The sequence below is a fragment of the Pteropus vampyrus genome, unplaced genomic scaffold, assembly GCF_000151845.1.
Source record: "Pteropus vampyrus isolate Shadow unplaced genomic scaffold, Pvam_2.0 Scaffold3, whole genome shotgun sequence".
In the NCBI taxonomy this organism is placed as follows: Eukaryota; Metazoa; Chordata; class Mammalia; order Chiroptera; family Pteropodidae; genus Pteropus; species Pteropus vampyrus.
The window spans coordinates 15,920,681-15,936,268 of NW_011888784.1; the positions used below are offsets into that span (position 1 = coordinate 15,920,681).

General features: G+C 36.9%; 1 protein-coding gene and 1 pseudogene across 8 annotated transcripts in view; one reads left to right on the forward strand and one right to left on the reverse strand.

The window, feature by feature from the left end:
- NOL4 (nucleolar protein 4) overlaps window positions 1–6,659 on the forward strand; it is a 279,961-nt gene extending 273,302 nt beyond the window's left edge. For 7 of the 8 annotated variants that reach the window (XM_023530930.1, XM_011361785.2, XM_023530925.1 and 4 more), the window contains one exon: window positions 4,735–6,659. In XM_023530930.1, the coding sequence (XP_023386698.1) occupies window positions 4,735–4,928 (194 nt within the window). In that variant the 3' untranslated portion in view covers window positions 4,929–6,659. The remainder of the gene's footprint in view (window positions 1–4,734) is intronic. The other variant, XM_023530933.1, reaches the window with a different exon arrangement.
- Window positions 6,660–8,819: 2,160 nt separating this feature from the next.
- Window positions 8,820–8,938, reverse strand: LOC111741588 (annotated as a pseudogene).
- Between the last annotated feature and the right edge of the window lie 6,650 nt (window positions 8,939–15,588).

Below are 15,588 nucleotides of genomic sequence, written 5' to 3' on the forward strand. Positions count from 1 at the left end.
CACATTACAATTGATAACACTGAAATACATAGGATCATAAGAGACTACTATGAACAATTACATGCCAACAAATTGGACAACCTAGAAGAAATGGATACATTCCTAGAAACATAAAACCTAGATTCAAGACTGAATTATGAAGAAATAGAAAATCTGAACAGACCAATTATTAGTAAGGAAAATGAATCAGAAATCTCCCAACAAAAGCACAGGACCGGATGACTTCATTGGTGAATTCTATCAAACACTTCCCAACATATTTTTGATGCCAGGATTACCCAATACCAGATGAAATTCAAGATCTCAGGTACCCAAGCTGAGGACCTGGTTTCAAAGAATAATGCAAGAAGGACGTTAGAGTAGACTTTGCAAATATTCAGTCATTATTTCTGGTATTGCTGCTTCTTCATTCATGGACTGATGGCCAGGAGTCAGAGGAAATCACTACTACCCAACTAGAAGTTATTGGTAGGGGGAGGGAGGGTATATAATTAACCAGGATAAAATTGAGGCTCTAGCCATGAAGAAGCCAATAGACACTACCTCAGTATGATCTTATATTAAACCCAGAAGTCTTCGAGCCCTTGGACCTTTTATTGTCTCTCTGACATTTTTAAATAGAAATAAATTCTGGCTTAAAAAACAAATGAACAGCCCAGTTCCCACTTGGCTCTAGCCAGCACACCTCAGTTTCCCCATGCTTTACATTTTTGCTTGCTCTTCCTGTGAGAGCATTCGTCCTACTCTACCCAACTACTCAAGTCTCCTCTGAGCTGAAATACAGTAGTGCAGGAAGAAAGACCAGGAACTCTTTATGGTTTGGGGCAAGCCTGTGAATCCGTCTGGAACTGTCTCCCTAACTTTAAAATGGGACCAGTCATCCTGCTGTACTGTACCCGCTGAACTGCTGAGAGGCTCTGAGGGGGACAATGTGAGTCCTTTGTGAGGGTCAAGGTGCTGGGAGGCACCTTAAATAATTTGTCCATTTGTGAAAATTTTTTATATATTTTTTTGCTTCCCTGACCAACCTTATAACTTTGAAGATTTGAATAATAAACACATATCGAAAATAATTCCTTTTATTTTTGATTTATATACTCCATCCTAATCATGTAGATTCAAAAGAAAGCAAGATAATGAAGTCAACCTTATTCCAGAATACCAAGAGAATGACTTCTAAATTACTGAGCTATCTCTAGAGTTGTCTGTGTTAATAATGATCTGAAATAAAGTGGAAGCCATGTCTTAGTTTGAGGCTTATACCCTCGAGCCAAAGGTGGAGAGTAATCTATAAACTACAATACAGTCTTCCATTCATATCCATGGTTCTGCATCTATGGATCCAACCAACCTGGACTGAAAATATTTGAAAACAAAAAAGTTACATTGTTGCTGACGTGTACTATGTAGTTTGGACTACAGTGGTTGCATCTATACTGAACATGTACAGACTTTGTTTCTTATCATTCTCTAAACAGTAGAGTATATAACAACTATTCACATAGAATTTACATGGTATTAGGTATTAAGTAATCTAGAGATGATATAAAGTATACAGAAGGATGTGCAGAGGGTATATGCAAATACTACACCATTTTATATAAGGGACTTGAACATACACAGATTTTGGTATCCTTGGAGGGCCCTGGAACCAATCCTTCATGGATACCAAGAGGCAACTATATTCGAATAAAATCAAAGTCTCTCTCACCTCAAAAAGAACAAAAGCCTCAGTCCCACTCTTTCTCAATTCCAGTTAACAATGACAACAAGCAACTTGGCCTGGCAGCAAAACCATCACGAAATGTTACGCCTTCTACTAAAATAGTGATAATTAGCCAAACAAACACTGGAGATCTACATCGCTGAGAGGAAAATCCCTCATGATTTTTTTTTTTCTAAATTCATTTAGAACCTTCCAAATAAACTAGCTGCTCTATTTGCTTAAATACTTCTTCAGTATTTTGTTTGCCAGTGTGACCTCCCTCTCTTCTTTCTAGCTTGTTATGTCAGTAACATGATTTCATATCATGAACAAATGGAAGCTAACTCCTGCTAGAAAATCAAAGCTTTGAAAGGCCATGGCAGAAGTGAATATAAGTTTCTCTTAGATGTCAGAGTTCTTGTGTGCTAGTCTTGTCTCTGACCTAATTAAAATTACAAGTGAAGCTATTTCTCTCTCATGGGACAACTGCCTCCTAGCTGATAGGAGTCTTTTCCCTTTAGGGTAGGGGTGGAGGGGGTGGGGCCTTGACCTGTGTCCATATGCCTTAAGGAGAACTAGAATGATAAAATAGTATCCCTTGCTTAGTTCATGAAATGAATACCATTATCTGAAGAGTTATATGTTTAGAAAAAATCTGTTAAAATACTTTCAAGTTATAGTATTGCTTTTGGAGCCTGCCTTTAGTTATGTGCTTAGTAATATTGCATTCAAGGATTTTACATATATTACTCACTGTAAATTAATAATAATAGCAATTGCTTAATGAATGGTAAGAACTATAGCAATGAACACTTAAGTATATAATAAAATCTTAATCCGACAATAATTGATGCAAAGCATCTTAACACAAATGTCTAAATTAAAGATTTTTAAATAACTTTAGATTTATGTTTAATTAAATTTATTGGGGCAACACTGGTTAATATGTAAGTTTCAGGTATAAAATTCTATAGTATAACATCTGCATTGCATTGTTTGCTCACCACCCAGAGTCTAGTCTCCTTCTGTCACCATATATTTGACCTCTAACCTCCCCTCACCTCTCTTCCCTCTAGAAACCACCATCCTGTTGTCTGAGTTTGTTCATTTGTTGCTTTCTATTTTATATTGACACAAAAGTGAAACCACATGGCCCTTATCCTTTTTCATCTGACTTATTTCACGTAGGATGACACACTCAAGATCCATCCATGTTGTCAAAAATGGCAATATTTCATCATTTACAGACCAATAGAATAAAATTGAAAGTCCAAAAATAAACCCACACATATACGGGCAGCTAATTTTTCACAAAGGAGACAAAAACATACAATGGAGAAACATCTCTTCAATAAATGGTGTTGGGAAAATTGAAAAGCCACATGCAAAAAAAAAATGTAACTAGGCTGCTAACACCATTCACAAAAATTAACTCAAAATGGATTAAAGACTTGAATATAAGACCTCATTGAATATAAGAACAATAAAATATATGGAAGAAAACATAGGCACTAAACTTATTGACCTTGGTCTCAAAGAGGATTTTGTGACTTTAACCCCAATTGCAAGGGAAGTAAAAGCAAAAATAAATAACTAGAACTACATCAACTAAAAAGCTTCCACACAGCAAAAGAAGCCATCGACAAAAAGTTTATGGAAGATATTTGCAAACAATCCCTCCAGTGAGGGGTCAATATCCAAAATACACAAAGAACTCATATAACTCAACAATAGAAAACAATCCAATTTAAAAATGGGCAGAGGACCTGAACACTTTTCCCAAGAAGAAATACAGATAGCCAATAGATTTAAGAAAAGATGTTCAACCTCACTAGCTATAAGGGAAATGCAAATCAAAACCACAGTGTGATACAACCTCACACCCATCAGAATGACTGTCATCAAACAGAAAAGTAACAAGTGTTGGAGAGGTTATGGGGGGAAAGGAACCCTCATACACTGCTGGTGGGTGTGTAAATTGGTACAGCCGCTATGGAAAACGGGATGGAGGTTCCTCAAAAATTAAGATTAGAGCTACCATATGACCCAGCAATCTTTCTTCTGGATATCTACCCCCAAAATTTGAAAACCCTTATTGGTAAAGATATATGTACTCAAGTTCACTGCAGTATTATTCACAATAGTCAAGAGGCGGAAACAACCGAAGTGTCCTTCGACAGATTGGATAAAGATGTGGTACATACATACATAAAAAATGACAATATAAATTTTTAAGTAAAAATTTACAAAATGTTATCAAAAAGCAGGCCTATTTGATTTGGTTTAAATATATGTAAGAAAAGTGTTGATACACGTTTTATGCAAATAAATAAAGGACGTTAATAATCTAATACTTAAAGCAGTATTCCAAGTCTATTTTCTTTGTGGTATTTACTAGTCATTTACTTATTGCTCACTTCTAAAGCAAACTTCATTCAAACATGTCTACATTTTTAAATACTCATCAACCTGAGAGAAAAAAGCATTGACTTGAAATGAAAAAGTACCCAACTTACATCCTTATTGTATCACTTAAAAGTTGAATTCCTAACAGGTTATTTAACTCACTCAGCTATTTCCTTTGTTTTAAAATGAGTTTGTAATCCCGCACCAGCAGCAGAACAATCTAGGATGTTTCAACTTCTATATTGGTAGGGTCTGTTATTTGTTAACAAATATGACAAATAAACATCTGTAATTCCCATCATTTTACACTACAGGGAAGTTTCTTCATGTGGAAGGTAGACTTAAATTTTCCAAAAAAGCACTTGTTAAGAGAAGGTCTTTAGTATCTTTCCACAATGAGAGATGATTGCTAGAGGCTGGACAAGGAAAGAGTTTAACAGAATACCCAGCTGCTCATTTTGCATCAATGTTGTTAATTAGTCTTTCTGAGAGGTATCTGATTAAAGGTATCAGCAGCTTCTCATGAAAGAATACCTGAATTAAGTGAACAGTGATTTATGCTCATTGTTCAAAATACTAGAACAGAAATTGTTTATGTCTAATTTTGTGATTATTTTTTGTAGGACCCACTGATCTCAGCATGAAGAGGCAGTTGGCGACCAGCTCAGGATCCTCCAGCAGTTCAAGCTCCAGACCCCAGCTGAGTCCAACTGAAATCAATGCCGTGAGACAGCTCGTGGCAGGATATCGAGAATCAGCTGCATTTTTATTGCGTTCTGCAGATGAACTGGAAAATCTTATTTTACAACAGAACTGACTCAAATGACGATCCTATTCACTGAGGTCTAAATTTGCAGTTTCCACTAATGACATTTTGATTTCCCAGCAGAGATGCTTCTGGTCTTACTGCACAGTCTTAAGAGAAATCCTTCCATTATGCCACATTGTCCTTGATCCATAAAGTGATGTGTTAAGGTGCTTCAAAGGAACTCTGACCTCTGAAGTACATGAGATACTTTTTGTCCAGCCTACTGCTTTTTGTTTTTAGTGTGTCAGCATAACTATCTGGGGCAAAAAGGCTGTATATTCCTGATTCAAGGATAAAACCGAAGAAGCTTGTGGTATAAAAAATAGTTCCAGATTCACCTGAAATATTAGTGGAATTTGCTACTGACTTATTGGACTGAAAGCTGCAGTATCTGGCAAAAAAAAAAAAAAAAAGCCAAAATTTCTTGTTGCTACAAGATATAACAATGAAAAGGATCTTGTATTTTAAAAAAAATATATGTAATTTTTATAAGAAGAAAAAATTGTTTTTCATTCAAAATTGTCATTTTTACTTTGGTAACTTTTTCATAGGTCCTAAAAGAAAACTGTTTTGACAAAACTACTGTAAGTACCTTTTCCACATCCCTTTGCCTTCTCTTTCCAAATTCTTTCTACAAAAATAACACTTGATGCTGGAAAAATAACCCTTGCCTACGTTCTTTAAATCATCATATCAGGAACTACTTCAAGAGAAGTCTGCATTTCTGCACTCATGCTGGTCTCAAGCATCCCACGCAACACTGCAGCTTTACCATAGAGTTTTTCATCACAGGATTTTTTAACATTAAAAAAGACATCATTGGGGGAAAAAGTCACACCTTGGTTTCTTACAGCTCACCCCAGATTGCTGCTGCTGTGTTATAGCCGGTCCTACAGCAGCAATTGGATGTAGATGACTGAATGTTAAGAGGTTGCAAGTGACAATCTGAAATTTTGCACTCTTGTGTGTAGCTTTCTTTTCATTTCTTCTATTTCAGAAATAGTTTTCAAAAGACCATTACCTCTCCTGATATGATTTGTATGATTTACAGTTCTAGGTAAAAATGATGTAAAGAACTCTCAGTGGATGCAGCTGCAACTTACAATGAACTCTCCCCTCCTAGTCCCCATACTTGGCCCTTCTTTCTTATTTTATAGTGTTGTATACACATGAATGGTGTTTTCTTTGTGCACTGAAGCAAGCCTATTTTTAAAATATTTAGAGAGAAGAACATCAGTTTACGCTTCTTGTACAATTTTTTTTCTGTTGTTCAGCTTTGGTTGAATTACAAATTCTTTGTGCATTCCTGAATTTGCCTTATTTCATGTAAAATTTATGTCATTCGGTTTCGATAATGAGTTTAAGGCATAAGTGATATTTCTTATCTACTTGTTATATATAGTTTTTCAAGTAATGACTGTGATTGTGACCAAGTAATGTGCACTTTTTCTTGTAACTGTGGACATTGCTATGCTTTTTTCTTCTAGTGTTTCTAGAATTACTGTTCCTTACAGTTACGTAAACAAAAAAACAAAAACAAACAAAAAAAACTTTTGTGATACTGTTGGTGAATATAATGTGAAAATCTTATTGAAATATGAGTATTTTGGAAATACATAGATGCACAAACATCTTTTAAGGTGTGGATTTAGAGTTTGCTTATTTAAATGAAAATTCAAAAATTGAGGGCTGGTATAATTTTGTTTTGTTGGGTTTAATAAACAGATTTCTGTGTTAAAACAATGATTGTGAAACCTTATAAACTTTCTGAACAATATAATACTTTTAGCAATTTGCTTTTAAAACTTGAAATACTTCATACCTATATTTAGCACAAAATTAACAAACTTGTATATCCTGAAATTAACAAACAAGACTATCCTATGGTGCCCCAGAATCTTAACATTCAGTCTACAAATTTATCCCAAGAAGTAGTAAAGCAAATTAGCAGACCCCAGGATCTTTAATTATTTAAATGTGATTTCAGAATTTATCATCTTTTATTCCTCGTTTTTACATGAGTAATTTGACTCTTTTAGTCACTCTGGATTTAAGTTGGGAGAAACATACCTGTTTTACGCTTGGGTTTTGTTGTAATACTATCTGGGGCTTTGACATGGTTGCTATTTAACAAAGTAGCACTCAGGTTGGAGTTTGACATGTACATGAAATATCCTTAATAGTGATAACAAAGCAAACGAAGTGGAGAAGGTAAGTTTCAACAAGGTGCTCTTATTTTAATTTTCATCTTCGGTTATAACTTCTATGCCCATCCACCAGAGACCTAGTTCACCAATACCTTCTGCTTTTTGTACATTATTTAAACAAATGAGGGTCCTGGGACTCCCATCCTTTCAGATGCCAAAATGAAGTACCATTTTGTTTTCCTTTTTATGACTTGAACCTGAAAATGCCTTGGTCCTTTTATACAGTGTCACAGGAAAATAAAGAGACTGCATCCTCTTTATAAAGCACTTTGGAGAAACTGGCTACAGGTTCATACTTTCATTCAAATGAGGTGATAGAAAATTATAAACAGATCAAATACAAGTTTCTGTCACTTCTGCCAGTTAGATTTCTGCACAACAGCAGCTTCTTATCACACGTGTATTATTTTATCACACTTAAGAAAACATGTCTTGAAATAACCACAGAGAACACAAACAAACAGTTACTGAATTTTCTTAAATTGTGTAGTTCAAGTAACAACATTCAGTAAAAAGGTTATACATTTATATGGATAACCACTATTTACTGATTATTTACATGAGGAAAGGTATTTTGTTCACCCTAACCCCAGGAGACCCTGACAGTTACTGTCCATTTTACGAAAGCAGCCAGGAGCACAGAGACAGAGCTGAGGCATCGTTTGAACCCAGGCACACCTGATGCTGAACCCCGCACTGGTCCCTGCCGTCTGCTGCCTCCCAGGTACTAAATTACATTTGGCATTGTGACTTAGAATCAGGCCTTTGTACTAAAGTTTAGCAGTTTTATTTGTGTAGATAAATAATAGTTATTAAAAATTTACTTGACATCAAATAAAGCATTTGACCAAACACTGACAATCTTATCCTGCATAGAGGTTTAATTTCCTTTAAATTATGTTCTCTACATAAAAAACACCAGTAAAACCCACCACTAATGAAAAATACATAAAGCATGAAGTGAAGGCAGTGACTTTTTAACAATGATGGGTGCCGGTAATGAATCCAGTATAAAAAGATAAAAGGGATCATCCAGCTGAACCTATAAAGATAAGTTCATTTACATGAGATTTTAGTCTTAGGCACTATACAGGTGTTATCCTGCTATTGTAATTAATCCTGACACCATTAATACAAATATCATTCAAAGATTAATCTTTGTGTGACAAAAATATTTTCTAATTTCATATGGCCTGGGTTATAAACTTTTAGTTCATAGAAAAAAATCCAAAATAAGGAAGGTAGACATTAGTATATTATCTTTTAAAGTGTTTTTGGAATGCAGATGTTTGGCAAAGTAAGGATTGAGTGCAAGCTAACCTACGGGAGCTTACTATATTAATTACAGTTCATCTTTCTGAAAAATAACACTTTTGAAAGGAGAGAAAATGCTTCTGGTAGAGTAAACTATCTCCAATTTTAAAGTCAATCACATTTAACATTTATTTTCTGGTTACAAAAGAAATTTGAGAAATATAGAGAAATGGAAAAAATCTCTGTATTCATAGAGAACCAGGAATAACATTTTACAGTATATCTTTCAGATTTCATCTAAACAAATATATGAATTTTTTTAAATTTTTAAATTTTTTTATTTTTTAGGTGAGGCAACCCTTGGTTGACCTCATAGACTGCAAGGACCTTGTCAGCTTAAAATCCCTTATTTCTTTTTTGTTTTTTTAATTTTTATGCCTACCTACAGCACTTGGTCTTGCTAGGTGGTCTCCCATCCAAGTACTGACTAGGCCTGACCCTGCTTAGCTTCTGATATCAGATGGGCTCAGGCTTGTTCAGAGTAGCATGGCTGTAGACTATGAATATTTTTGTTTGATTTGATTATATATGGTGTTTCCTTATCTGCTTTTCAAACCTTAATATATCATGGATCTTTTTCACATCATTAGATATTCTTAAGTATTATCTTAAATGGCTGTGTAGTATTACATTGTGTAGATATACCTGTATTAATTTGTTACAGCCACAATAGAAAACTATCACAAACACAAATTACATGCTGGAAGCCTCACTGGGTTAAATAAGTATTGGCAGGTTTAGGTTCCTCATTGGTTATAATGCAAAAGGATAAAGAGTAACAGTACACCATGTAGTGAGAGGAACTTGGCAGACAGGTCGGAGGAGGGCACAGACCCTGCCTTGGTGGGAAAGGGGTTGACTGAGGGCTGCTAGGTCACAACGACTAGAGCTGTGGGGAATATCTGGAAAAATTGGTGTGTTTAGGAAGGACAGAAGGAAGATGTGTTGGTGAAGGGCTTTTCAACAGCAGGAGACAACCCGAGGAGACGATACAGGAGGCATGGAATAGCATGGTGTGCACAGTAACTCAAGCAGTTGAGTGTCGGCTGGAGGGCAGAGTTTGAGAATGGAGAGAGATCCCTGGAGAAGAATAAAGGAGCCAGATCGTGCGGGGCCTGATCTGCCGTGCTCCGCGGCTTGGCTGTGTCCTGCAGAGGATGAGGAAATGCTGGTGTGTTAGGGGAGTGGTAAGTGTGTGTTGGCTCCTCTGCTGACTGTTTGCATGAACTCTGGGGAAGGAGAAGAAATAACGCTGGATTGTAGGACCCCCCTTCCCAAAAGTTTATTGGGATTAAATTCCTAAAACGTAAAAAACAAAATTAAATTCCTAAAACGTAAAAAACAAAAGTTATTGCATGAGCAGAAAAGGAAGGAAGGAATGGCTTTGTCCTATACACATTGAAAAGTAAGAGCCAGGACAATTTAGTAAATGTCACAAATGAATGTGACTTCTTCCTCAGGAAACAGATCCAAGCAAAGACAAAGGAGTGCAAAGGAATACTGAAAACCCCACCATTAAATCCTGAGTTAAGAGGAAAGGAGAATGAGAAGTGGGTGGACTGCCCGGGGGAAGTATGTACATAACCTTCAAGAACACAAGTCCCTTCCCTCCCTCGCGACAAGCCTCTAGGAAGGAGTAGAACAGCTGTCAGGACTTGCCATTTTTGGGTGTCCTCTGGTGGAAGAGAAAGGCTGAAGAGTAAAGGCAGGAAGATGGTGATACCCAGCAGAGATTTTCTACAAAAATAAATGGAGATTTCAGCCAGCAACCCCCTCTTCCTGTCCTATCCTCTTTCCTCTCCTTTACCTCCTCCCCACCCCCGACTACAACACAGCAGCCAAAACGTATGGGCTTCATTTGTCGTATTTGATTTTCTCACCTAAGAGAGAAACAAGCAAAGCTGCTGGCGGAAAGGGGAAGGAATTAGGAGAAATGAATTATTGGGTCTTATTGCCTCTGTCAAAAGCAAAGCTTCAAAAGCTGTACCCTGAAATCGGGGGATATGGGAATCTTTAGACAAATTTTCCATCCCCAGATACTAGTAGAATCCAGTCTTGCCTAAGTGGAGTGAGTTATGAAACTGAACTACCAATGACATTGCAGATAAAAATCAGACTGGCATTCCAACCTCAATGGCCAGCAACATATCCCAGGTATCTGTTCTCTGTGGCCTCGGACAAGATAAAAGCAGAGGTAACTGGAATACCCACCCCTCCAGCTGCAGGATGAAGAGAGGTCTGAGTTTCAGAGAGAGAGAAAGAGATGTCAGGGAGCACTGAATCACACTGAGGACAAATAAACAATGACTATATCCCATAAATATGAATAAAAAATAAAGAAATTACATGGCACCTATATATCCAACCAACAATAATGGAAAGAAGGAAGGCAGACAGGGAAGAAGAGTTTATAAAATTAAGATACATTTGAAAAAATATTTTCCAATAAAATTTCTACACTAAATGCTTTGCTTGCAACAATAAACTGAGATGAGGGAACAAGTTTTTCACCTCATTTGACAACCCTAAATTGTAACAAGGTCACCTTTCATTATAAGGAATCTTTCATCAATAGCTATTAAAAACAGAAAAGTCTTAACTGCAGAAATTTTCTATCCATTATAGAAATACATAGGAGGAAGCCTTATATGCCACAATGGGCCATGGGGGCGGGGGGCGCCTCTGAAGACTGGAAAAAATAATATCAGAATTTCTCTAGTGGACCTGGCACTGGAGAGAGTGCTGTTGACAATAAAACTGCAATCTCATAATACAGTATATACGTGTTGGGTTTTTGTTTTGTTCTTGCTGCTGAAATAAGAGTTCCTAATGAATTGTGTGTGTCCTTTGGAAGATGTAACTATATGACATTTGATGTATCACTTATGCTCTATGTGTCCCATGCACAGTGGAGTAGTGCTGGATCTTAGAGCAGCAGGAATGCTATGATGTGCTTGGTCCATGTCTAAATCAATTATTCTCCTTATCTTCATTATTACGCAACTCAGCTACAGATGCTGCTGATGCCAAAGGTCAAATTCAGATTTCTACATAAGATCTTTGAATTACATAAGAAGTTGTACTCCTAACTGGTGCCTTGATGCCATGTTTGAATAGGATTGGTTTCTCACAGGAGTCTTTCCTCATAGCAACCCACCTCTTGCCTGCTCATGGGCCCTGGGGGAAGGGCTGCAGAGGTTTTTAGCCACAGTGACCCCTGGGTGAGGCTGAAGCCTGAAGGGGAAGAGGAAAGAGCTGGAAATGGAAAAAACCTTTGTGAATTGGGAATCTGCCCATATATGAAGCGAAGTCTGTGTACAGGGCACCTTGCTCAGCGGTAAGTCCTTCCGGCCAGCAACATTTTCTCCTCATTAATCTAAACATTGCTGCTGGTGCTGTGACATGAAAGGCCAGCTCTGCTGACCTTTGAAATAAATCTTAAACATACAGACAGATAAAGATGCTCAGAAAAAAAGAGCCCAGCTCAGCTGGGCAAACTAATATCACATAATCTTTTATCTCCTTTACTACCTCATCAAGCCCCTTTCAATACCTCACTGAACATAAAGCTGAACGCAAGAAACTGCATCAATATTCTTAATATAGTACATAAGTACAAGCACATATTTAGGTTTAGAAATATCAGTTTTAGTGGACTATTTGAGAGCTTTTAGAAAATCACCGTCACATATATTGATTTACTTGATCCATATCATAGGGAAGACAGAAGCTTTTATGATCACATTGTGAAACTGAAATTCAGAGTTTTGGAACTCTAACTGTTCCAACCAAAACAAGAAGCCAGGGCTTCTAATTCTGAATCCTTTTATTTCCCAAGCCACCCTCCCCACCCTGATCCATTATTTCACATTGCATTTCAAAGAACTGTTTGTTTCTTTTACATGTTGCAAACATACATTATCTAAGTTTTCCTAATCATTTATGATAGCTATCTTTTGACATATTTATAAGCTTGGAGACATTCAAACCAGAATATCTTTTGATTTTTTCTCCTCCTTTGCTTGTAGGTTTTTTTGTCTTTTTCTTAATAAAAATTCATTAGGCAAGTCATTCAACCAGAATGTATGAAATGCCTCTAACCTGCAGAACTCCTGGAGTCAGAGGTGGGAGGTTTAGATAAGAAATAGACGCTTATGAAGAGTCTGCAAGTCACCAGTGAGGATTTGGGCATAGGCCCTATGCTGAGAGCCACTGGGCTAGATCCGTTTGTCCATGTGTAAAATGAGAATAAGTTCTTTCACAAATATAAGCATGGCAGTAAATATGAAATAGAACAGGTTTTGAGGTACACACTAATAAAATTTAGAATCTCAGAATACTACTACTTTTTGCATTTCTATTTGAAGCCCTCGGCATTGTTTAGAAAATAAGAACAATGCTTGACAGACCAACATAATCAAATGAAAACTAAGAATGTAAGAGCTTGTCCCAGTATTTACAGGAAACGCTTCTCAGCCCTACTCTGCATTCCTAGGGAGAAAGTGACATGGAACAACCAGAGATTGCTCACACAAGGTTCCTACTGGCTCTGCATGTCCACTAAAGGCAACAGAGTCAGAAAATGAGGTTGAGCCGATCTAATTTTTCTATATTTTGGACACTACAGTTATTTACTAATTGGAATATTTTCAATGAAGGGATATTTGAAAAAAAAAAAAAACTTAATTTACATTGTATGGATTGTTTTTTCTAATTCCTTAAGACTGATCCAGACAGGCCACGAACCCACATCCTTTATCTATAAAAGGCACCCAAGTGGTTTTGAGGCCCTCCTCCTTCCTGCAGAGCTTTGGAATTCCATGTCCTATTCTCTTCCTCTTGTCAGTCACCTCCTGCCTTATGTTGAAATAATGCCAATGACTAATACTTTCTGGGCTCTTAGTATAAGACAGGAGCTAAGAGTTTTCCATATATTAGCTCTAAATCTCACTGTACATTCAATGATACATGTATTATTATTATCCCAATTGTACCCATGAGGATACTGAGGCACCAGCAGTTTAACGACTTGTCCTTTACGATACACTAGTAAGTGGTGAAGATGTGATTTGAATTACTTCTGTGCAGCTCCAGAACCCATGATTTTGGCCACTCCGTTAAAGTACCTGTGCCATGTATTCCATATTTCTATAAGAAGCTCCCATTAACCACAAAAAAACTTGGCTCTTGTTACTTTCTTTAAGTGAAAACGTAAGATCAGTGCAGAACTTGGTACTTTTCTGCAGTACCAGATCAAGAGTATGATGCCCTGGTCCATAACAGCCAGCTAGCATTCCTGTCCTAGTGGGGATATTTCTTGCCCCTTTATCACATATATGAGACAGTATTATCTTCATTTTATAGATGAGAAACCTAAGTCACAGGAAGGTAAAATTAGCTTTTTCAAAGCCAATCTGCTAAAAAGCAGAATCTTAACTATCATGGTATCAGTGAAAAAAATCCTAAGATTTACATAAAGCACTGACTTATGACCAGAAAATAAAACGAGCTCACTATGAACACAAATGCACATGCCAAATTCCTAGTCCATTTAATTTTCTAATTCTAAAAATTTTTATGCCATAAATACTATCTTTATGCCATTCTATATCTCTGACCCCAAACAATTCTTTACTATAGAGCAGTATTTCTCAGAAAATGATGCTGAATTAGTTTTGACTGATCTTTTAATTACCTTCTTGTGTGTGTGCAGAGAACAGAGAGAAGTGTGTAAGATATACATGTTTTAATTGTGAAAATGAGGACACTTTCTCTCGTGATTCATATATAACAACCACTGCTGCTTCTCTAGCCACAAAGCACAGGAGGCACCTAACGGCCAATTTCTCATGGTCTGGGCCAAACCTCAAAGGCAAATTAAGGTAGGCAGCCCACTGAGCTGCACACTTTTTACGCATGCTTCCATTTCTCTTCCAACTCCCTCTCGTCATCCTCAGTTCTCCAGTGTGTTTCCCTGGATATCAAATTTACTACTTAAAGTGATGAGAGGTGTTTCTCTGGTAGTAGAATTGCCTGGTAAAGAGAAAGAAAAGAAAGATGCTTTTTTTCCTTCTTCAGAGGAGCCCAGCCTTTATGCCAGTCCATATCTTGAGGATGCCAAAGAATTCTTTATCCTAGAACAGTATGTCTCAGAAAGTGCTGGCTGAATGAGCTAGGCTATGTCAAATTAATTAAGAAAACCATTTCACTGGTGTGTCTCTAATGCAGCAGAGGCCTGCTAAGTAATACAAAATCTGAACCTGCAAACGCCTCAAAGTTACAAAATCAAACTGCTAAGGACAACAAATCCCAAACACGCAAAGAAGCTTTAAGTCATAGCCAATCAAATAATTTCCTTTTTTTGTTTCCATACTTTCTCTGTGTAAGCCTTTCCCCTGGCTCCAGTTGGTAGAGTGCTCCTAACTAATTTCTGTTTTGGCACTGCCTTGTTGAATCAATTTTTGCTTAAATCAAAAGATTAACTAAAGCATATCAAAAATTTTTAACAGTTTGTATGTTAAAAATCTAGACTCCTAAGCACCCCCATAGCTGTATCTGAATCAGATAAGTGGGCATGTCCGAAGGAAAATAAACTGATGCCCTGAGATCCCTCAGTTAAGAGATGTTCCTATGACATTATGCTCTTGAAAAGCTCTGAACCCCATGGCAACTTTCTCAATAGATAAATCACCTCTCTCACACTAGAGATTCCACTCTATCCTTTTGCAGCTCTGGCTTGACGGAAGGATGGCTCTGGGCCATGGACTTCTGATTTACAATAAGAAAACATCGGGTAGTTAGGAGATTCCAGTCTTTAACAGGGTAGAGACAAGTTTCTGGCACACGGAGAAAGATCACTGGATGCTTTATAATCACACAGTGCCACATTTGGTGATTGGCTTCACTTGTGATATATTCCAATTACTAACACTTTCATCAATACAGTTATAACTATATCTATATTCCAGAATAGGGATCACAAAATTACAGCTAGTGGGCAAATTCCAGCCTGCTATTTTTATAAATAAAGTTTTATTGGAACACAGTCACATTCATTCACTTACATGTTGCCTATGGTTGTTTTCATACTATATAGAGTTAAGTACATGCAGCAGAGACTACATGGCCCACAATTCCAAAAATGTTTA